General features: G+C 40.6%; 1 protein-coding gene across 4 annotated transcripts in view; it reads right to left on the reverse strand.

Annotated features, from left to right (window-relative positions):
* The window catches only part of shroom2a (shroom family member 2a), a 95,048-nt gene that overhangs the window by 62,754 nt on the left and 8,066 nt on the right, over positions 1 to 24,228 (reverse strand). For all 4 annotated transcript variants that reach the window (XM_057840756.1, XM_057840757.1, XM_057840755.1 and 1 more), the window contains exon 3: positions 214 to 362. In XM_057840756.1, the coding sequence (XP_057696739.1) occupies positions 214 to 362 (149 nt within the window). The remainder of the gene's footprint in view (positions 1 to 213; positions 363 to 24,228) is intronic.

The following is a 24,228-nucleotide window of genomic DNA, read 5'->3' on the forward strand; positions in this document are numbered from 1 at the left end:
GTATGATGTCACCCACAACTTGTTTCCTGTCTTCTTCGGAAAGCCGCGTCACAAACTCGCAACCTCAGCACAACCCCGTCAAACGGGATCATCCGGCTCTCAAGAAACTGTGACGCCGGGAAAACCCGCGGCGAGTGCGCGATTCTACTAGATGCTCCTGTTTCCGTCACCTCGGGTTTGTTGTCGGTAGACGTTGCTGGGGCAACCTCTTACCTTTTCACTATGAGGCTGAGTGTCCGGTGGGAGCCTTTCACCAAGCAGATTGCCTCCTGCCTGAAGCCGCTCAAGGGAATCTCGTTAATGTTGACGAGCTCATCTCCCACCTGCAGGCCCACAGCTGCCGCCTTGCTGGCCTCCTCCACCTGACGCACAAACACGGAAGGATATTTTTACAGTTAAAATTTAGTCCAACTCAAAATAAATGGACGTCAGGAGCAGCCTAGCGTCTTTACGGCTGTCAAACACGAAGTAAAAACAAAACCGTGGCGTGTCTAACATCAGACACCTGGGATAAGACTTCTATCGAACACAGGGTCAGGCAGGTGGCGATAATAAACTGACAGGAGATTGGTTCAAGCTGTCTTGACAATAAAACTCGTCAGCAGAGATTGTAAAAGTACTCAAACTCTGAATTTAAGTAGAGGTAAAGATACTAGAGGTGTGAGAATACAGTGATATGGTGATTTATCGTGATACAGTGGTACCTCTACATACGAAGTTAATCCGTTCCAGGACCTTGTTTGTAAGTCGAAATGGTCGTATGTCGAGCAGGATTTTCCCATAGGAATACATTATAATTCCATTAATTCGTTCCACAGCCCAAAAACCTGCACTAAATCCTTAAAAAATACTGCTGGTGCTATTACAAATGGCAATTACACGTAGCAAAACAAATAAATTATAAATCAAAATTGGAATAATGTAATAAAAAGAATAATAATAATTCCTGTAATAGTGTAACGAATCGGGTTCTAATAAGGCGGACGTTTTTTTGTGTACCTGAACGCACCGCGGGGCTCACGTGCCAGAGACGGACCGGTGAGCTTGAGTTTCACTTTCACTTTGAATGTTCTCTTGAGAACACCGTCAATTGTGGCAGACAGCAGGCGTTTTGTGTTGAATAAGTTGTGAAAGAAATGATGAAAACGTGGCGAAGCTGGCGATTTCTTTGGAGACAATAAGAATTGTCAGCTTAATTTATAAAGACTGGCGAACGATGGTCGGAGGAGGACCGTGGAGATGTATTGTTGAGCCATTTCACGGATGGCCACCCCACGCTCATATTTTTCTGTCATTTGCATCTTCATTTCAAAGGTAAGCATCAACTTTTTCCTTGTTTCACCACCTGTACCAACCTTTTCTGAAACCTGTGTTGATTTGTCACACAAGAAAATCCGCCGTGCATTCGTCTGCGGTGCTGCCATTGTCGTCGTATTTCGAGCATGTCGTCGGATGTAGAAACAAATGGCGAGTCAAATTTTACGTCGGATGTCGAAAAGTTCGTGTGTCGAAGCGATCGTATGTAGAGGTACCACTGTATATTGTAACCTACAGTGGGGCAAATAAGTATTTAGTCAACCACTAATTGTGCAAGTTCTCCCACTTAAAAATATTAGAGAGGCCTGTAATTGTCAACATGGCTAAACCTCAACCATGAGAGACAGAATGTGGAAAAAAAACAAAATTACATTGTTTGATTTTTAAAGAATGTTTCCAAATTAGAGTGGAAAATAAGTATTTGGTCAGCTACAAACAAGCAAGATTTCTGGCTGTCAAAGAGGTCTAACTTCTTCTAACGAGGCTCCACTCGTTACCTGTATTAATGGCACCTGTTTTAACTCATTATCGGTATAAAAGACATCTATCCACAACCTCAGTCGGTCACACCTTTAAAGGTCTGTGTTGAATGATCATCACACACTAAATGCAACTCGTAGCACTAGCATAGCATTCGCGTTAGCAATTAGCATTTCGCGTGGTGAGCGTTGTCTTAAATTCTCGGACGTTTTTTTTTTAAATACGGTTTGTGGCATCTACCGTATTTTTCGGACTACAAGTCGCACCTGAGTATAAGTCGCACCAGCCATAAAATGCCCAACAAAGAGAAAAAAAACATATAAGTCATTTTTGGGGGAAATTCACTTGATAAAATCCAACAGATAGAACAGATATATCATCTTGAAAGGCAATTTAATATAAAAATACAATAGAGAACAGCATGCTGAATAAATGTACAGTGCACAGTGCATGTACAACGAAATGAGAATATACTGTCCTTACCAGGACGCTACGGCTCGGTCCCGGCTATACAGCGAACTCCCAAATGACGATGCTGGATGTCCGTATAATGTGCTGAATCAATTTTGTGCTTGATACCAAACAGGTTCGCATCAACGTAAAGAAATGATAATTAGGTGCTCTTAGGGCAATGACATTAAACGGTTAGCATGCGTCCGCTAGCATTAGCAAATCGTTCAAACAACCACACAACTGGCTCTAAGTGTCCGATCGCGAGTGGAAAACACACAACAACAACAGAAAAGATGATACACACAGGCTTTGCCTCTGTAGAGATATTTTGAAAGCATAAACAATGAACGTAGGTTCGCAGCCGTGTCTCTCTCTCGCTAACTCGCCCACTCACTCACACCTACGTAGCTGTTCGTCTTCTTCTGGCGTGTGAGTGCTCTTTTTCACGTAAACAAGTGCGAGTGCGCCACCACGTGGGCGTGAAAGCGCCACAAACTAAAAGCATGCATTTCAATATAAAAAAAGTCAATAATACAATTGAACACACATTGCAAAAGGCTGAACGCGAACGTGGCCATAGTTATTGAGTCATTCAGATAACTATAGCATAAAGAACATGCTAAAAAGTTTACCAAACCATCAGTGTCACTCCAAAACACCACAATAACATGTGAAATGATAACATAATGTGTTAATAATTTCACACATAAGTCGCTCCTGAGTATAAGTCGCACCCCCCAGCCAAAATATGAAAAACACGACTTATAGTCCGAAAAATACGGTAGGTGGATTTAATTAATTGAAAATAATGTACTGTACTGTTTTTCTGATGAGTGTGTATGATCATGACAAAGTTGGTGTTGTCCTTGTAGATGCTACAATTTATGCTCGTCTGTCAATGTTCATTCAAAATTTTTGGAAACGTTTATTTGTTTTTGGACTAAACTAGACTCAAACTAGACTACAACAGTGATTAAAATTAGACGAAATTAGAGTTAGAGTTAAAACGAGACAGAATTAGAGTTTTCGTCAATGAAAACTAGACGAAGACAAGCACATTTTGAAGTGACTAAAATATGACTACGACGGATAAGTATTTTCGTCCAAAAGACTAAGACGAAATGTAAAAAGGCTGCCCAAAAACAACACTGGTCTCATAACTATGTTCCCAGATAAAAGGCCATTTTTCCCAAGTGTTTTTCAGTCATTTTGTCACCATCACGATATTATCAGCCTGATAGCTGATCATCAAATCATTAATAAATGTTCTATAAATTGTATTTTTTCGTGTTCTACAAAAAGCATGTAATTAGGGCACTAGACAATATATCAAAGATACAACAAGGTCTGCAGCTGATTATCAGTGAACCTGCGGGCGGGTGGTGGGGGGGTTTGCAGATGACTTAACGATGCAGGCATGTGTACATTTACAGAACATTACGTGGTTTTTATCCTCAAAGTGAGGGAGCCCGGATAACATCCGAGCATCTTAGCCTCTTTTCATCGTTCATTCCTCATTCCGTACGACACAAGGTTACAGGAAAGTTTTACGGAGGCTGGCCAGGTTCCCGACCTGGGCCTGATATGGTCATGTATTCTGTGGAAGAGCCTGAATCGATGCCTGACGCATTCTCGGTGGATCGTGCGTTGCCAACTGCAAAACAGTGCTTTGGATATATTTAACTGAGGTACTAAAACATAAAATAAACACTCGTTGACAAGTCCAAATGCAGCGGCTGCAGGATCAAAGCGGGCTATTCTCCAATTCTCAGAACTTTCGGACCTTAACTATGGCTTTCTGGTTTCTTTGAGGGTTTGGTGACTTCACAAACCCAGCTGAACACTGCATTTTAGCGCGACAATCTCAGCTGGCTTTGACACGCAACAACAGATGAGTCTAGGGAATCTCAGCTGGCTTTGTTACACAATGACACCAAACCCTTAAAATTGAAGGGCTGCGCTAAAACGCAGCATCAACAAAAGCGCTGCTCAGTGGATGTTTCGGAGGGAGGTACGGCTTTACCCATACAGACTTTTGGATCTTAAAGAGCATACGACAGGAGAAAAAAGTCTTAAATAGCATTATTATGTGAATTAGAATCATATTTTGAGACGATTCGACTATATACAACAATTTAGCAAAGCGCAAATGACGAGAAATTAGTCTTTTAATCTGCCTGCTAGCCACGCCTACCATTATAGGGCTCTGAGAGACTGGGCTCATCGGTTTTACTATTCAGCACATTGAGGTGGAATTATTCAGAACGAGGAAAAGGCGACGAAGAGAGCTGCAAAATGTCACTGTTTCAGTCTCTTCTACTCCAATATTTTTACAGGATATTCTTTTTATCCAAGTATTTTTCCCCAATCGCTAAATAAATGGCTTGAGAAGGACCGGTCAGCCCGTCGAGGGGGAACTATTCACAACGAGGAAAACGCGACGAAGAGAGCTGCAAAATGTCATTGTTTCTGTCTCTTTACTTCAATATTTTTACAGGATATTCTTTTTATCCAAGTATTTTCCCCAATTGATAACTAAATGGCATGGTCATGTCAAATAACAGTCTTGTGCTAAATGGAATATGAAATAATAAAAATGCACTTATTCAGGACGACATGGCAAAATTACTCCATAATGGTCAAAACTGTCGACTTCACCTTTGCTGTAGCACCTCCCGAACGATATTTTATGACACCTAAATCGGACATATGTCATTTCCCTTCCCCGGCTTCGGAGAATGTAAAAAAACCAAGAGGCGTGACAGCTAGCCGACATGCTAACCCGAACCGAGTGATGTTTCAAAGTCTTCGAAGCGGAAAATCACACATAACTAGCCCGGATTATTTGACATGACGACTGGGTTGTCGATTGTCTTTGCGGATCGGCAAACCGCCCGGCGGAGAGCAATTTACAGCTCGTTCCCCGGAGGAGGGCGGCTGCAGTTGTTGTGCCGCTAACGTGCAGCTAATATGCATGGGGAGAGCTTTTTACATGCCTATCAACGATCAAACGTAAGTAGTCCTTTATTTAAAGAAAGTTTGTAGTGTTTACTTTGTAATCGCTGTATTTGTATTTGACAAAATACAAAACAAGATGTTTACTCACTTCCTCGCAAGTCCAATAGTCCCACATTAGTAGGGCTTGTTTTGGCCAATATCCACGGTGAATGGGAACCTTTTGAAACTCCAAAAAGGCGCACACGCCTCTCCCTTATACAGCAAGATTTTTCTGCAGCCGTTTGGCTGGCGTGATGCGAAAAATAAACGCATTAATCTGCAAAATCAGCTGAATCCTTAGTCCTCATACACAACAGTACGGCTGTATAGTGAAGAGGACGCCTTCAACCGTACACGTCACAGCGCCCTCCTCCTCAATGCAAGACCGAAGCCGAATGTCACTCATTTTCATTATCTCTTCTTGCTTAGTGTTATACAACTACTTCTCCCTTTAGTGATAATGATTAGCAGTGGGGTGGAGGCATCTGAGTACCTTTCAATACGATACCAAAATACTTCTAGGAAATTCTACAAAACTAATAAAGAGAAAAACAAGTTATTTTCCGTCTCCTGCTGCGAATTGGAATGAGTTCATCACTAGTAGATGTTCAATCCATTTGAAGTGGGTGGGTGGCAGCTAGACGTGCCGCTTACCGGTTTCAAGGTTACCATGGTATGTTAACCTCATGGTTTCAAAACCACAAACATTTTCCGTCATAGCGTCCCTAAGGTATTAGCTATTTTTATTAGGGGTGCAACGGTACACAAAAATCTCGGTTCGGTACGTACCTCGGTTTTGAGGTCATGGTTCGGTTCATTTTCGGTACAGTAAGAAAACAAAATGCAAAATATAAATGTGCTAGTTGTTTATTACACACTTTTGTGCTTTCAACAATAGGAACATTGGCCTATACAAAGCTAGAATTCTGTTCAAAAAGTAGCGGGTATTTAAAGATAATAATCCAACAACAATTTGCCTTTCAGACCCCGCGTATTGGTCAGCTTTCTTTCTGAAAGAAAGAAGAAAAAAGTCCTGTGCTAAAGAGAAAAGCAATCCCAATGACAAAGATTTTAACATGTATTTTACAAATGAAATGCCTCAATGAATCATTTTTTTTCTTATGAAATGTTTTCAAAAGCTTTATTGGTGGATTTTCTCAAGTTAAAGCACCACACAGAAATTAATAAATTTAATTGTGTAAGCAGGATCCGTGTATTATTATTATTTAATTACAGGTGTTTTACCTCATTTCAATCTATTTAAATGGGCTATTATTTATTTTAATTATGTGTTTATATTTTACAAATGTGATGTAGTATTCATTTATATGTTGTATAACTTTAGTTCCTATGTGAATATTAGTTCTTACTTGTTTTGTTGTGGTAGGAGGGTTTTGTATTGAACACGGGGTCGAGTTGGTTATTATTATAGCAGAGAAGACGGCAGTAAATCAACAAAGACAAGTCAACTGTGCCCCGATCTACCACTCAAGAGATCTGATGGACTCAAAAAGTGGGTTACGATTTCATATTAGTTTGAAAATCGACCGGATCCACCGTATTTTTACACGAGTGACTTCCGGTCGGCCCGATCCTAGCTAGTAGTATTGACGCAGGAGGGCCGCGTCTCACGTCAAATAATAAACTCTGCCGTTCTTTTCGCGTGCGTCGCGTTGAGCCGCTTCTGGGACACGTCTAACACGCGGCCGCACTGCGACTGGTGTGCATTGTCTGATTGACTTTAACGCCGGCGTTTCACTGCGTTCTGGCGACGGCCACGTTGTCGCACCGTTGTCGCACCGTTGCCGTTTCTGGGTTATACTGTCCTACAGTGTTGGTCGTCATTATAGTAGAGAAGACGGAGTAATTTAGCCTGTTACACCAGACTCAACGCTGTTCCAGCTATTGAGTCTGGCCACCATTCCCACGGAAACAATTTCCAGGGCGGAGCAAACCACAGCAAACAGACAGCGGAGTGGACCAATCAGCGACGGGCAGACGTGACGTTAGTAAAATGGCGACGGCAGGACGAGGGACTTGCGCACGGAAGTAAACATACGAAGAGAGCGGAGTTTATTCGACATGGCTAGCGCGAGACAGACTGTTGTCAATGACTCGTGTCGATGTGTTTTTTGTCATTTAAAACTGATTTTACCGTGGATTGGAACATATTCTCGGCTCTGCCGTTCACCATCTGTGTTGTTGAAGAGACGACTTTCGACGCGCAAGAGTGACGTTGCTCGTGAAGAACACGTCACACAAATAAACGAATCTGATTTGTCGATTGATTTTGTATCTGCTCGAAAAGGCCGTTAATGGGATGGTTCCCAGACTATTTCTCTCAGTGTTTGAAAAATACAGGGAGAATAGTCTGGCAGAGCCAGGCTAGGAGTAATTATAATCTACACAAAGAAACTCTAACCGGATCGACTCACAGCCTCGAAAAGTAAGGGTTACATTACGTCAGAAACTCGTTCGGTATGCCTCAGTTCCGAATCGAGCACCCCGTACCGAAACGGTTCAATACAAATACATGTACCATTACACCCTTAATTTTTATGTCCCAAAAATGCAGGGAGAAACCCCTCGCTTGCAGCTGCAAGGCTCAATGTTCCCCCACCGGTTGTTGCTCAGTGTCAGTGTGTCAGCTATGCTAGACGATGGCTGGAGGAGGTGAAACTCCTTAACTTTTTTCCCCCACATCGAAGAAAACAAAATCGCTAGGATGGGAAAACTTCGTCTACAGAAAAATTACAGACGGTTGCGGTTTAGAGGAGGAAGGCCAATCGACATGTCAAACATATTTGCGGAGTGTAGCTGCCGAGGAGGCAATACCTCCAATATGATTTCACATTTATACAAAATTAAAGGTGAGTAAATGATGTCATGAACGTTTCCCACCAGCTACGAGAGTTAACTCAAGCGTGTTTAGTGTGTCTAGCGGTGTTTTTTTCTCTCTGGCAACTGTCTGTGTTGAGAAAGAGAATGTGTGTGTAATGTTAACATGATACAAGTCATACACACGTACTTTTCTCAAAGTAACATAACGTGAAACCGTGATATTTTGGCTTAAGGTTATCATATAGTCAGACTTACATGCCTAATGGCAGGAAATGAACCTCCCTCCCACTTCAAACGGACTGGACGTCTATGGCCGTCAGCAGCCCCAATGCCAGGCAATGAGTTCATTTTGGGGCATTTCCCATAATTTGCTGTTAATCTTCAGTCACTTAGTTTTCCTTTTGGAGGATTTACGGATCAATTTCTGTTGACTTTGGGAGCATTTACAGGTCACTTCCTGTTGATTTTGGCTTACTGAGAAGGAGATGACTCCAGAATGGCCCCAAATGAATAGGAAGCGATTCAAAATGAACAGGACATTACCTGTAAATGCCCTAAAATGAACAGGAAGTGACCTATAAATGCCCACAAGACAGACTATGAATGCTCTGGACGCTAGACATCCAATCCAGTCAAAATGTGATGCGAAGAAATTTTAAATGAATGTGAGAATGTAAGCTCTAATCTTGGTGAGTTCTGGTCTCGGGCAAGTCTTAGGCTAGATTAGTACCGCAAGGTCTTAATGCACAAATCTGATTTTTTCGTGATTTTCCGACTCGAGCGAGGCATTAACTTGACGGTCTGAATGACAAGTCGCATGGAAGTGAACCATTTCAAACCTGATCTATGTCACTTTCGTAGGTGGTTAAAATCCAGAACGTGGCTGCGGTCTGAACTCTCAAGTATCCCATATTGGAATTCATGCAGCAATTACGTCAACAAAGAACGAGAGAGGCAGGGAGCTACGGCAGCGATGGAGCTGTGCATTAGCATTAGCGCCTAGCTTGAACTCCGTTTTCAGGCAGTATTCGGGCCTGACCGGTCATAAAATTAAAAAAATTTAAAAAATAAAAGAATAAGCCTGAGAATGCTCGGTTTTATGTCCGTGCGCCAAATAAGCAATATTTAAATATGGCTTAAATGGCCAAGAGTCTGGCCAAACTGACCGTAAGTGTGTAGGTCATGCACACACGCACGCACACACACACACACATACGGTCAGTGCATGTGTTCTATCTAGGGCTACAGCTATCGATTATTTTAGTAGTCGATTAATCGATAAACTAGTTAGTTCGAATAATCGAGTAATCGGATAAAAAACAAAAAATTAAAATACCTCAGCTGAGCCTCAAACGGTATAAAAATAAATGAGGATCTAAGTACAATAAAACAACAATTGGCTAACTTGCAGAATAAAAGTCTGCTAGCTTGAATGCTATAAAATGCAAAGTTGTTTTTTTTAACAATGCTGTTAACAAATGGTTCTAACTAGGGTTGTTCCGATCATGTTTTTTGCTCCCGATCCGATCCTGATCGTTTTAGTTTGAGTATCTGCCGATCCCGATATTTACCGATCCGATTGCTTTTTTTTTTTGTTTTGCTCCCGATTCAATTCCAATCATTCCCGATAATTTTTCCCGATCATATACATTTTGGCAATGCATTAAGAAAAAAATGAATGAAACTCGGACGAATATATACATTCAACATACAGTACATAAGTACTGTATTTGTTTATTATGACAATAAATCCTCAAGATGGCATTTACATCATTAACATTCTTTCTGTGAGAGGGATCCACGGATAGAACGACTTGTAATTCTTAGAGGATAAATGTGACTTTGTATATTGTGACTAAATATTGCCATCTAGTGTATTTGTTGAGCTTTCAGCAAATGATAGTGTAGCCATTTAACTGTTCTGCCCAAATGTATGATGGGAAGTGCAACAACGACTGTGCGTAGTGGTACCAATTGATATATCTTCTCTGCGTTGGAACATAGGGTGTTAAGAAAAAGATCAATTACTACCTTTCCTCCCCACATTGCTTCCCACGATATTTCTAATCGTAGGGAGAGGGATTGTAAGGCTTTAGCCAATTAAAAAAAAGGCTCCAAAGGCTGCCAAAATTCACTCTACTCATTTTACGCTGCCTTTTCGCTCTATACATAGGTAAAACGGCACTATTATAGAATGAACGCGTCAATGCGTGAGTGGGTCGTGCAGCGCATGCGTTAATTGCGTTAAATATTTTAACGTGATAAATTTTTTTAAAATTCATTACCGCCGTTAACGGGATAAATTTGATAACCCTACCTTAAGCCTACACTAAAGACTCTGGATGAGTGTAACATATTATGTCTGTAACGTTAAATACAATTATAAAACGATTTAATTAAAATATATATATATATATATATATATATTAAAAAAGGCATGTCCGATATTTTTTTGCCGATTCCGATACCCGATCGATCGACATCTCTAGTTCTAACACATATTCCCACAAAAAAACAGCTAAATATGCCAATAAACTACATTACGAATGCATTAAAAAACATTAGCTCAAACAAAAACTTAGTTTATGTTGCTCTTAACAGGGAACTGAGTTATGTCATATTATCTGTCGCCACTGAGGGCAGTGTATCCACCCAAATCAATCAAACTAATGCAAACACTTCCAAAACAAACCATTACCATGACACTTTAATGCAGGGTTCACTAAATCCGGACCTCCGTGCCACTTTTCCTGTTATGTTTTCCATGTCTCTCTCCCCTAACACACCTGAATCAAATGATTATGTCATGAGCAACCTCTTCAGAAGCCTGATAATGATCCTGATTATTTTGTTCCAGGTGTGTTGGAGGAGGGAGACATGGAAAACACGACAGGAAAAGTGGCACCGAGGTCCGGATTTAGTGAACCATGCTTTAATGAAACAAATACTCGACGCGGCAAAATTGAATTCTAATCGAATTCTAATCGAATTACTCGAGTTAATTGATTAATCGTTGCAGCTCTAGTTCTATCAATCCATATTAACTTTGAATATAAGACTAAACGGGGATTATTTATGTCTGTTATTCGTGTCCGCTTTTTGGAAATCAAAATATGATCCAGTGGCGCCTCCAGAAATTTTTCGTAGGGGTGGCCAGATGGGGTCACTTAAAATCTTGGGGTGGCCAAAACTAAAAGCCATAATTTCAGGTTTTCATTATATTATTGCAGTAAAAAGGTCAGGGGAAAACCATCAGAAAGACTTAAGGACACAGCTACTGATATACTTTGGTGTATTGTGTAATATTTGATGTTACTAATGATTTCATGTGCATTGTCCATAAACTGCCCAGTCAAAATTTTGAGTTCCACAACAATTCTGTTTTATTGTGTTATGTATATATTAGGCATAAGGGGTACATTTAACTAGGGCTGTCAAACGCTTAAAATTTTTAATCGAGTTAATCACAGCTTAAAAATTAATTAATCGTAATTAATCGCAATTCAAACCATCTCTAAAATATGACATATTTTTTCTGTAAATTATTGTTGGAATGGAAAGATAAGACAAGACGGATGTGTACATTCAACATACTGTACATAAGTACTGTATTTGTTTATTATAACAATAAATCCACAAGATGACATTAACATTATTTCTGTGAAAGGGATCGATGAATAGAAAGACTTGTAATTCTTAAAGGATAAACGTGAGTTTGTATATTGTGACTAAATATTGCCATCTAGTGTATTTGTTGAGCTTTCAGTAAATGATACTGTAGCGACTTAACTATTCTGCCCAAATGCATGATGGGAAGTGGTGCGACCGTGACTGTGTGTGGTGGCTGCAAATGCTGTATCTTCTTGGGTACAGTACATGGTGTTAAGAAAAAGATCAACTCCTGTCATTCTTCCCCACATCGCTTCCCACAATATTTATAGTTGCTGTCGGCGAGATGACAAAGCTTTTGCCAATTAAAAGCACGGCCCCAATGAATGCTTGTATCTACTCCACTCTGCCTCTTATCTCTGTATATAAGTAAAACGGCGCCACTGTAGGCTGTTTGCGGCAATGCGTGAATGAGTCGTACCACGAATGCGTTAATTGCAATAAGTATTTTCGCGTGATTAAATTTTTAAAAATTAATTCCCGCCCATTAACGCGATAAATTTGACAGCCCTACATTTAACAAAACAAAATAAATGCATTCATTTGGGATGAAATGCATAACTGATGCTACAACAATCTAACGATATACTGGCAAGCGGGGTGGCCAGTGGGGTGGCCAACCAATTTATAGGGGTGGCCGTGGCCACCCTTGGCCACCCCCTGGTGGCGCCACTGATATGATCACCCTAGAATGACGTAGAGCCAGCATATGTAGTCATTTGTTTTGATGCTTCTGCACATGCGGGTGAGTTTGCTCAGCGCGTGTCGGACTGCGAATTAGTGCGCGTGTGTAATACTTGAACAGGCTCTATCAACAAAGGCAGTCTGAATGGCCACGCCAAAAAATATGGCAAAAAATCGGAATTGGGCATCAAGACCTAGGTATGAGCCTAGCCTTAGTCTTGGATAGTTGTGGTCCCGAGCACAGCACTAGTATTGTGTGAAGGTCACCAAGCAGACACACAAGTTAATTTAACCTTCAGCAGTCTCGCCGAATAACATTTTATTATACAGCTTCTCAGTTTAAGTCCCTGGTGTAGATAGTTGAACAAAGACACACTTTTTGTACACCTGGTGACACCTTGGCATATTAATTTGGAATGACCGTCTGAGACAAATGGGCGACAGAAAACACTTCGAACGTTTGCTAATAATGATCTGCAATTTAAAAAAATGGGGCGCAAGAGCTCATTTTAAGAGCACTTTGGACCGTGTTTTTATGTCCTGTTAAAGTGTTTTACAGCAATGAGCTTTAGGGTCATTTGAGTGCTGCTTAATTACTGACCTCAGTCGTCATTCTGAAGACCCCTTATTAGCACGTTAGCCAAACAGTTTACAAACACATTCTTCTTATACCTTATATGTGAATGAAAAGCGTTTGGCTTTCATTTCCTCCACGTAAATACAATAAGAATGCGGCTAACGATACGAGCGAGGAGCCAGAGGCAAACAAAATAAAGGCCGACTCTCGGGAGATTTATACCTCCCTTTTCTAAACACTTCTCGCCGTGCTGGCCTAATCAGCGCTAGCCACATAGCGCGTCCTTTGTTGACGCTCTTCCTCCAGGCTCCAATCAGTCATTTCGCAGCTATCCTGGACGACCGTGAAAATAGTCTCTCGGAGGGGAAGGATGTGGTGTGGGGACGAAGGAAAGGAATGCTAACTCTTTTTTTGCTGACAAGACGTCCTGTCTTCTGGTGGGATGCTGACATTCAACTTCACGTGTGGTTGAGGCTTGGGTTAAATTGACAGGCTGCCAGTAAACAAATACCGTACATACTAGTACATTTATTACTTCATTTTTAGATAGAGTCTGCCCTTATTAGGGTGGCAGGCTCGGTTTTACAGTCAACGTCAACTGGTAAAAAGAAAATTAAGGGCTTGAAGAAAGAATGCTTTGCAATGATAATGACAAAATAAGAACTACAGTTGTCCGATACATCGACTTCGGGGCTGATCAGTAGAGGGCCTATTTTCAAAAACTTAAAATATTTTCAAAACCAAAGCCACTAGCAACCTAAACCAAAACAGGCACCTACCTCCCTTAGGCATATATGAGTCTCCATGAGTAGCGACATTAAAAAATTCAAATTCGTTCCCTAATAAAATCCCGATTATTATTTTTTATACATGAATAGCAAAACTTAAAATGGCTATAAAATTCTCAAATTTTACGCACAAAAATCACCAAATGCAGAGATAATTACCCATGTTTTCAGGATCAATAGCAATATTTAACATATCATATAGGTTTTTGCTCAAAATAGCAAATTTTGCATTTTTCTATATAGAAGAACAACTTATTTACCGTAGGTTGAATTCTCATCTCTCTAATGCCTCAATACATTTTGCGACTATCTGGCCCTCGTTTTTTGATTGAAATGTTACACAAAATAAAACACGTAAAAGGCATTTTTTTTGTATGGGTCCAGAACTGTCCAAATTCCTACTTCTTGGCCAAAAAAAACGGGCAGTTGGCCGAAAATTACTTGATACAGTGGGGCAAATAAGTATTTAGTCAACCACCAACTGTGCAAGTTCTCCTACTTGAAAAGATTAGAGAGGCCTGTAATTGTCAACATGGGTAAACCTCAACCATGAGAGACAGAATGTGGAGAAAAAAAACAGAAAATCACATTGTTTGATTTTTAAAGAAATTATTTCCAAATTACAGTGGAAAATAAGTATTTGGTCACCTACAAACAGGCAAGATTTCTGGCTGTCAAAGAGGTCTAACTTCTTCTAACGAGAACTAACTAGGCTCCACTCGTTACCTGTATTAAGGGCAACTGTTTTGACTCATTATCGGTATAAAAGACACCTGTCCACAACCTCAGTCAGTCACACTCCAAACTCCACTATGGCCAAGACCAAAGAACTGTCGAAGGACACCAGAGACAAAATTGTTGACCTGCACAAGGCTGGGAAGACTGAATCTGAAATAGCTAAAACGCTTGGTGTAAAGAAATCAACTGTGGGAGCAATTATTAGAAGATGGAAGACATACAAGACCCCTGATAATCTCCCTCGATCGCGGGCTCCATGCAAGATCTCACCCCGTGGCGTCAAAATGATAAGAACGGTGAGCAAAAATCCCAGAACCACACTGGGGGACCTAGTGAATGACCTACAGAGAGCTGGGACCACAGTAACAAAGGCTACTATCAGTTAGGCATGTGCCGGTATGATATTTTGACGGTACGATAACCGTGAGCAAAAATACCGCAGTTTCACGGTACTGCAATTATAGCTCCAAAAATTTTTGAGATGTATGGGTTAAAAAAATTAACTTTTTTCCATTGAACAGGATTTTTTTTTCAGACCATAGTTGCAAATTGGAACATTAATATATTGTTAAAATAAATAAATTATCAATAAAAAAAATATTTTAAAATTAAACTAAATATAACTTATAGACTATACTCACAGCCACAGCTCAAGTTGCTCAAGATTAGAGCAAGAACAAAATAATTTCTATAAAAAAGTAAAAACACTTCTGAATATTTTTTTTTTTTAATTTATACTGCATGACTTTTTTTTGAGGGTGGAAAAGCTTAAGTGAAGTTTCGCCATTTTCAGCCACTGTGTCAGCTCTAGTCTACATGATGTCATGTCTTTGTGTTAAAAAGAACATAAAGAATTCATAAGTTAGTTAAAAATGTATGAGTTAGTTAAAATGTCAATATTGTGTAAAGGTTTCATCTAAAAAAAAAAAAAAAATGTAAAAAAAACTTTGATCCAGCGAACGTGGATTTGTGCTTAGGGCAAGATCATCTGTCGTAATTAGCGATCTTTGACGCTATCACTTTTTCCCCTTTACTCAAGCGAATCAAGCTTGTTTTCTCACTCTGCGGCTGTCACACTCAACGAAGTTGCTCTCCCAGCTAAGCCTAGGCTAACATTCATCTTTGTGAGCTTTTTGTTAGTTTGTATATTGAATTTGAAAGGAAAATGTGTGTTTTGTTTTTAGCAAACTTTTTTCCACGGTGCTAATCTGTTGAAGCTACTCACATGGAAAAATCTAATTGTACAACATTCTAAATGTATTCATTTTGTATATTACACTTACCACAATTTGAGAGCTCAATAAATTGAAGAACAGTACGCCTTACGTTTGGAGTATTTGTTTTTGTGTTAGCTGGCTGGCTAGCCGATAGCGTCACTTTCACACACAGCAACAAACGGGAGGGGGTGAGCGCTGCTGCGCCAAGCCGCTTCTGGCTGCATTTTTGACCCAAGAAACATAGCGAATACCGTACTATGGTCTGACGGAAAATTTTAGTGGTTTTGAAACTGCGACGTTTTCACACCACGGTAAACCGTGAAACCGGTAACCGGCACATGCCTACTATCAGTAACACAAAATCATAGAAAGCAATAAATTTAGAGGTCAAAAATATTCCAAGAGTTGTACGTCGCAGATTTTCAGCTATCACAAGACGATCTGGATACCATTGCCTGCGATAAACAAGTCTGATTTATCTCTATCAAGACCAAAGAATGCCTTTAGATTATGAAAAAAATGCAAGTTTCTCCTCCTTTAACTCGTACCGCTGAGATAAGAGTCTTAAATTGGCCTCTGCTTGGAATAAACCATTTCTTAAATCACTAAAATCTGCCAAACCAGAAAAATAATCTAAAATGAGCCATATCGGTCGGGAAGATCCCACAAAGTCTGCCTATGAAAGGATCCTATAATGACTCCAACGTGCTTGGAGCGCATGATTTATCCCGGCGCGCGATAAGAGAAAACGGCGTGATATGTCATCCCGCGAAACGCAAACGTATACAATGGGCGGCGGCGCCAGCTGTGTCGTGTAAAACGGGATTATTGAAGTTGATCCTGAGTGAGGACTTTTAAGGCCGCTGAGACCTCCTGCATTACCTGAGTCATGACAGGAATGTGAAGAATTTTAATTAGATCCAGGAAAATATACACCCCCCCACCCCCGAAACCTCTTTTCACACTGTGGGTCATTGTACATAATATTTCATAGACACACTGTATTGAGCTGCTTGTGTGGACGAAAGCGGGAAAAAAAACACCAAACAAGGGCACTCGCAAGTCAAGGTACACTATATGGCAAATGATAAATAATGATTGATAATGATGATGCTAACGCTCCGAGCCACCTAGCCAATCATCATCACGTTTGCAACGACATCGCCACCTCCTTCCCGCCTCCCGCTCTGCTCTCTAATAGGCAGCTGTGACAAAATCAGACAACTCGTGCTTCATTCAACTAAATTTTAGTAACACGTAGAGGTGTGCGAAATTTCCGATTCTTAGATTATCCGCGATTCGGCCGTGCAAGATTCAAGAACAATTCACAAACATCCAAATTCCGATTATTGAAATAAGTCAAGTAAAGCGGAACTAAAACACAGTCAGCCCGATCTTCGGGACGCAATGAGGAACGGACCGCATTGCGTCCCGAAAGTAAACATCATGCTTGTCATTACTAGCGGTGCAACGGTTTGCGGTTCAAAGCCGAACTGTGCGGTTTGCCCTGTACGGTTCACTACGCCTTTATGAACCGCGCCTTTTCGGTTTTGCAATTAATGTATTCCGAACGCTTGTGGAATGAATTGATCGAGCTCTGTGTGCCTGTGTGTGACGTGAAGCACCGCTGTGGAGAAATTCCCGCCCCGCAAGTAAATGTCGGATCGCTGTCAAGCACCTGTGTAATAGAAACCGAGTAACGCCCTCTCTCGCTTACGAGCAGTGTTGTTAATTTTACTTTAAAAAAGTAATTAATTACAGTTACAAATTACTTGTCCCAAAAAGTAATTGCGTTAGTAACTCAGTTACCTGAATGTAAGAGTAATTAGTTACTTGGCAAAGTAACTAGTGATAATTTTCATGTTTTTTTTTCTCAAAAAAAAACCAAACAAACAAACAAACAAAAAAAAAGGGTCACACAATGTGAAGTTTAAAGGGTTTTGGGGACAATTGGCCCTAGCCCAATTCTTTACCCTCCACTTAACTAGACACAAGGGTCTTGCGACAACTAGATAGTAACCTTTGCTATGTGTGGAAGTCATTTAAAGTTGTGAATCAACCGTTAAAGTTGTTAAAATTGCTCCCGTTATTGCATTAGTACCCTTCTGTCTACTTTCAACAATCAACATGTGTAAGTTTTAAGTTTTCATCATTTAAAGATAGATTTAAGTCAAGATTTTGCCGATTTAGGAGCATTTAAAAAATTTTTTTTAAAGAAGTTACTTAGGTTCGCGAGGAAGGATCTCTACATCAGAGCCTTCCTGCGAGATCTACTGCTTTAAGATGGCGGCTGTTTACTAACGCATGTAGTCCTTAAAACATGTTGCCAATGCAGCCGTGTCTATCATTTGCATCTAGTTCTATAATATGTAATATCTACCGTATCATGTGGGCGTATTTTGTAGGCTATGGCTACACTCAGGTAAACGAGGGAGTTTATTTTATATCCAGCGATGAAGTTGGAAGCAGTAATGTGGCGTCGGAGCTACTCCTGTTCTGGTTTGTTTACATCCGTGGTACACTCAAAATGGCGCATGGAGGCGTGTCCGCTAGTTTGGGCACGTGACTGACAAAGACCGATTGGAGCCACCTAGCATCGCGTTTGCAACGGCGTCCTCCCCACTCCTGCTCTGCTCTCTCGTCTCCGTGAGTCCGTCTCTCTCAGACTTTTTTTATTCAACCAACTTAGTAACGCATAGTAACGCACGCCTTTCCCGCCTCAGTAACGGTAACAGCGTTGCCAAGATGAGAAAAGTAATTAATTAGATTACTCATTACTGAAAAAAATAACGCCGTTAGTAACGCCATTATATTGTAACGCCGTTATTAACAACACTGCTTACGAGCGAAGTGAAAGTGAAACAAGAAAGAAAACAAATAGCTATGGCGAACGGAGGAGTGGAGAGACCGAATTTTGAGGAAGCACCGGCTTCTTTCAAATCTGCGGTGTGGCAACATTTTGGTTTCCCCGTGGATTACAATGCGGAGGGAGAGAAAATATTGAAGAAAAAAAAATTTGCAAGCATTGCTCAGCGCTTGTTCCCCATGCTAATGGCAACACTTTTATAACATGACTCCGGCACATCAGCCAGCATCACCCACATACATCACTTTCTCAGGGTAGGACAACCCCGAAGATGACACCAGTGAAAACACACGGCGGGCTTCGTTAATTTATTTGCAACGCTTGACCCGCGTTACATTGTTCCCTCGCGGACATATTTCTCCAACAACGTAATCCCCGACATTAATGAAATGGCACGCAAAGCCATCGAAGATGATTTTGCTAAAGCACATAGTTTCGCCCTGACCACTGATAATTGGAAGTTGGACGTCCCGTGCTACAGAGTGCTACTACCTAACTGTGACGGTCCACTATAGTTCATACCTGTCAAGTTGTACGGTCTCATCGTAATTTGTACAAGTGAGCACTCATTTTTAAATATGTACGCCGTACGTTATGTTCAAAATCTGCATGTTTTTCGTGCATTACGGGTTTTTTTTCCATCCATTCGAATTTGGTCACCGTTTCTGCAACGACACAATGTTCGTTAATACGTTGGTTGAATGACGCGAGAAAAGTCAGACACGGAGAGGGAAGAGTGTTTGTTGAGACGCTGTAGCAAACGCGATGCTAGGCAAGGTGGCTCCAATATTTCCTGACTTAGCTGACAGCATACAATCTACGCCTAGATATCTCATGCATATAGAACTACAATCGAAATGACAGACTCAGTAGCGTTAGTAAACAGCCGCCATTCTAAAGCAGTAAACTTCTCAGAAAGGCTCTGCTGTAGTAGACCTTACGAGCGAACCTAAGCAACTTTTTATCTAAAATACTCCGAAATCGGCAAAATCTTGACTTGAGTCTATCTTTAAAGGATGAAACAGTTTTAAAATGTTCACTTGTCGAAAGTAGACAGAAGGGAACTAATGCAAAAACGGGAGCAATTTTATCAACTTTAACGGTTGATTAACAACATTAAATGACCTCCAAACATAGCAAAGGTTACTGTTTTTTTTTTTTTTTTTAATTAAAAAAAAAAAAAAACATGAAAGGTATCACCAGTTACTTTGCCAAGTAACTTTTTTACTACTGTATGTGTATTTCAGTAGTCAGTCACTACAATAGCCAAAGAGCTAAGAGGCATTTTAACAGTCGAAAATGTTTACATTTTAAGTGTTTATATCATTTTTTTAAAAAAGCAAAATAAAGTCAGTTTAAAAAAAAAAAAAAAAAAAAAGCAAAACGCAAACTGAAACCGAACCGAAACCGTGATCCCAAAACCCACTCCTACTTTTTACTGTGTCTAAAAATGTTTGCAGCAGACAGCAGGAAGCCAAATCAATTAAGACGTCTCTTAAAGACATTTGAGCCCAAACACGCTGGACTTTTTTTTTTCTTTCAGCGAAAACGTGACGAATATTGCCAACAATCATCCAGCTTTGTCAGTGTTACATCAATAAACCAGCAAGCACTGTTAGCATCATATAAGGTGGCATACCAAGTTGCTCAGTGCAAAATAACCCCAGACCATAGCAAAGGAGCTGATACTGCCTGCAGTAAAAATAAAAACTGTCCCTCTCTCCAATGCTACTGTCGTTTTTGTTGTTTTTTTTCATTCAAATATTCTGACATATTGTCCTCGTGCGTCAATGTTGCTAATCAATTTGAATTTATTATTATTTATTGATTTTAATCAAGTTTATTTTTCAGTATCAAATGGTCAAAAAATGGACATTGAGTCTATTATTACAGTTTGGATGTGACTTTTTTTTTAATTCAGGCAAATCGATGCGATTTAAGTCTTTTCTGTTGCAAACAAGACAATTTTCCTAAAGTTATGCTTTATTGTAAGTTGACCTATATTACTTTTTCTTTAATATTAAAACTGACACAATATTATGCAGATGTGTCCTTATATTAATAATAATTTTATAGACAAATGATGGTATTTACAGTGGCTCTATAACAAATACTCAGCGCACTGAAAAGGTTAAAATCTCACTAGGTCCCTTTTGGCTGCCGCTTCCGTGTGGTCATGAAATATTAACAGCAAAACGGTGTCAATATCAAACTGCAGTCTTCACTCTTCATTTAATCCGTTGACATATTAAGGCCCCACAAGGCACATTTTTAACATGAAGGTGTTGGCATCTAGTTAAAAAAAACAAAAAAAAAAAAACAAGTCTCCCTGCTGCCCCTCTTGTCTTGAACCTTGGAACACTTTTGGGTCGATACCGAAACGACTAGCGCAACTGAAACAGGTAGTGGTGTTTTGGCGCTTGGAATGAAACCTCCAGCGAGGCCTTGCCTGGTAAATGATTACACAATGACATGGAAGCACAGATCGCACCATGAGAGGAACAGCTTGTCGTCCGTGTTGGATCAACAGTATAATACGACGCAAGTTCCGTTTGGTTTTATTAATCGCAAATTTCCAGTCATTCAGTGTTTGCCGGCACTTATTAAAGGACGCTAGCAAGAGGAAACAATACTTTTCTATACCAGAAATTTGCCATAATCTACTGTAAATGATACAGGGGTTGGACTAAATAATGGAAACACTTTTTTTTTTTAAATCATAAAAACTAATTAGATGGGGCTTTGCAAAGTGTCCCATTCATTTCTAATGGGATACCATTGACAGCCATGTACATCCAAATTTCCCATTCATTTTCAATGGACGAAAAACATAGGTCCTTTTGATTTTTGACCATTTACCATGACAACCCATTGGCATTCAACTAGCGCCAAAGTAAGTCAATGCCATTGACAGCCATGCACATCCATTCCATTGACAGCCATGTACGTCCAAATTTCCCATTCATTTTCAATGGACGAAAAACTTAGGTCCTTTTGATTTTTGACCATTTACCATGACAGCCCATTTGACATTCAACTAGCGCCAAAGTAAGTCAATGCCATTGACAGCCATGCACTTCCTTTTCATTGACAGCCATGTACAGTGGGGCAAATAGGTATTTAGTCAACCACTAATTGTGCAAGTTCTCCCACTTGAAAATACTAGAGAGGCCTGTAATTGTCAACATGGGTTAACCTCAACCATGAGAGACAGAATGTGGGAAAAAAAACAGAAAATCACATTGTTTGATTTTTAAAGAATTTGTTTACAAATCATGGTGGAAAATAAAAATTTGGTCTATACCAAAAGTTCATCTCAATACTTTGTTATGTACACTTTGTTGGCAATAATGAAGGCCAAACGTTTTCTGTAACTTCACAAGCTTTTCACACACTGTTGCTGGTATTTTGGCCCATTCTTCCATGGAGATCTCCTCTAGAGCAGTGATGTTTTGGGGCTGTCGTTGGGCAACACAGACTTTCAACTTCCTCCTCAGCCCGTGGCGTCAAAATGATAACAAGAAAGGGGAGCGAAAATCCCAGAACCACACGGGTGGACCTAGTGAATGACCTGCAGAGAGCTGGGACCACAGTAACAACGGCTACTATCAGTAACACAATGCGCCGCCAGGGACTCAAATCCTGCACTGCCAGACGTGTCCCCCTGCTGAAGAAAGTACACGTTCAGGCCCCTGTGGTTCGCTAGAGAGCATTTGGATGATCCAGAAGAGGACTGGGACAATGTGTTATCATCAGATGAAACCAAAATAGAACTTTTTGGTAGAAACACAGGTTCTCGTGTTTGAAGGAAAAAGAAAACTGAATTGCACCATACCCACTGTGAAGCATGGGGGTGGAAACATCATGCTTTGGGGCTGTTTTTCTGCAAAGGGACCAGGACGACTGATCTGTGTACAGGAAAGAATGAATAGGGCCATGTATCGAGAGATTTTGAGTGAAAATCTCCTTCCATCAGCAAGAGCATTGAAGATGAGACGTGGCTGGGTCTTTCAGCATGACAATGATCCCAAACACACAGCCATGACAACAAAGGAGTGGCTTCGTAAGAAGCATTTCAAGGTCCTGGAGTGGCCTAGCCAGTCTCCAGGTCTCAAACCCATAGAAAATCTGCGGAGGGAGTTGAAAGTCCGTGTTGCCTAACAACAGCCCCAAAACATCACTGCTCTAGAGGAGATCTGCATGGAGGAATGGGCCAAAATACCAGCCACAGTGTGTGATAAGCTTGTGAAGAGTTACAGAAAACGTTTGGCCTCATTTATTGCCAACAAAAGGTACATAACAAAGTATTGAGATGAACTTTTGGTATAGACCAAATACTTATTTTCCACCATGATTTGCAAATAAATTCTTTAAAAATCAAACAATGTGATTTTCTGTTTTTTTTCCCCTCCACATTCTGTCTCTCATGGTTGAGGTTTAACCATGTTGACAATTACAGGCCTCTCTAATATTTTCAAGTGGGAGAACCTGCACAATTAGTGGTTGACTAAATACTTATTTACTTCACCGTACGCCCAAATTTCCCATTCATTTTCAATGGCAGAAAAACCTGTGTGGTTTTGGTTTTTGACCAAAAACTTACCATTAGAGCCCATTGACATTCAACTGGCACCCATATAAGTCCATGCCATTGACAGCCATGCAACAGGACATGTCCCAGAAATGTCCCCTAATCAATAGGAAGTGACCTGATATCAACAGAACGTGTCCCCAAATGTCAACAAATCAACAGGAAGAGTTGATCGTAATTTATCCAGAAATTGCAGTTGCTTGTTTAATATGGTGTAGGCCATTACAGCCTCAATTCTTCGAGGTATTGATTCATACAACTTGTGAATTGTTTCCAAAGGAATTTTACGCCATTCTTCAGTTAAAATACCCTGTTACTTGATGGTGGTGGAAATCGACGTCTTAGTCGAATCTCTAAATCTGACCATAAATGCTCAATTATGTTGAGGTCTGGGGATTGTGCCGGCCATATATGCTCAACTTCATTAGAAGGTTCCTCATGCCATTCTTTAACAATTATGTTCAATGATTATGATCCCAAAATGTTGGGTGTTTCCATTATTTTGTCCAACTCCTGTAGGTGTCAAACTCAAGGCCCGTGGGACTGATCCGGCCCACCATGCCATTTGGTGTGGCCCTCGAAAGTACATCACAAGCCGCGATGTGACGGCCCTTGGCCGTTTAATAGTTAATTTTCTGAGACTCTTCCAGTCAGCTGATCGTCGCCTCCACCAGCTGGCTGCTTCCCCTCCCACTGTGACGACAGCTGATCGACGACTTCGCCAGTGCTGATTGGCCACGAAAAAGGCGCCAAGCTTCTTAAACCTGCCGCTGTCAACGCTCTGAGAGGTCGCATTTGACAGCATTCTGCCACGGTCCTCCTCGCCAGCTGTTTGCTCGCCATTCACTCTCGTTTGCATTTTCATCGCTACTTTGATACTCTCCCGCTTTTTCGGTGAGGTCTTTTGTGTTTATTCGTAATTGGATCGTTTTTGTTCACCACTGTAAATAAGAGCACTGAAGCAAGTAGGGGTAAGTCGCCATTTCTGTTCAACCCGTTTTCTCCTGTTT

The sequence above is a fragment of the Corythoichthys intestinalis genome, chromosome 7 (assembly GCF_030265065.1).
Source record: "Corythoichthys intestinalis isolate RoL2023-P3 chromosome 7, ASM3026506v1, whole genome shotgun sequence".
NCBI lineage: Eukaryota > Metazoa > Chordata > Actinopteri > Syngnathiformes > Syngnathidae > Corythoichthys > Corythoichthys intestinalis.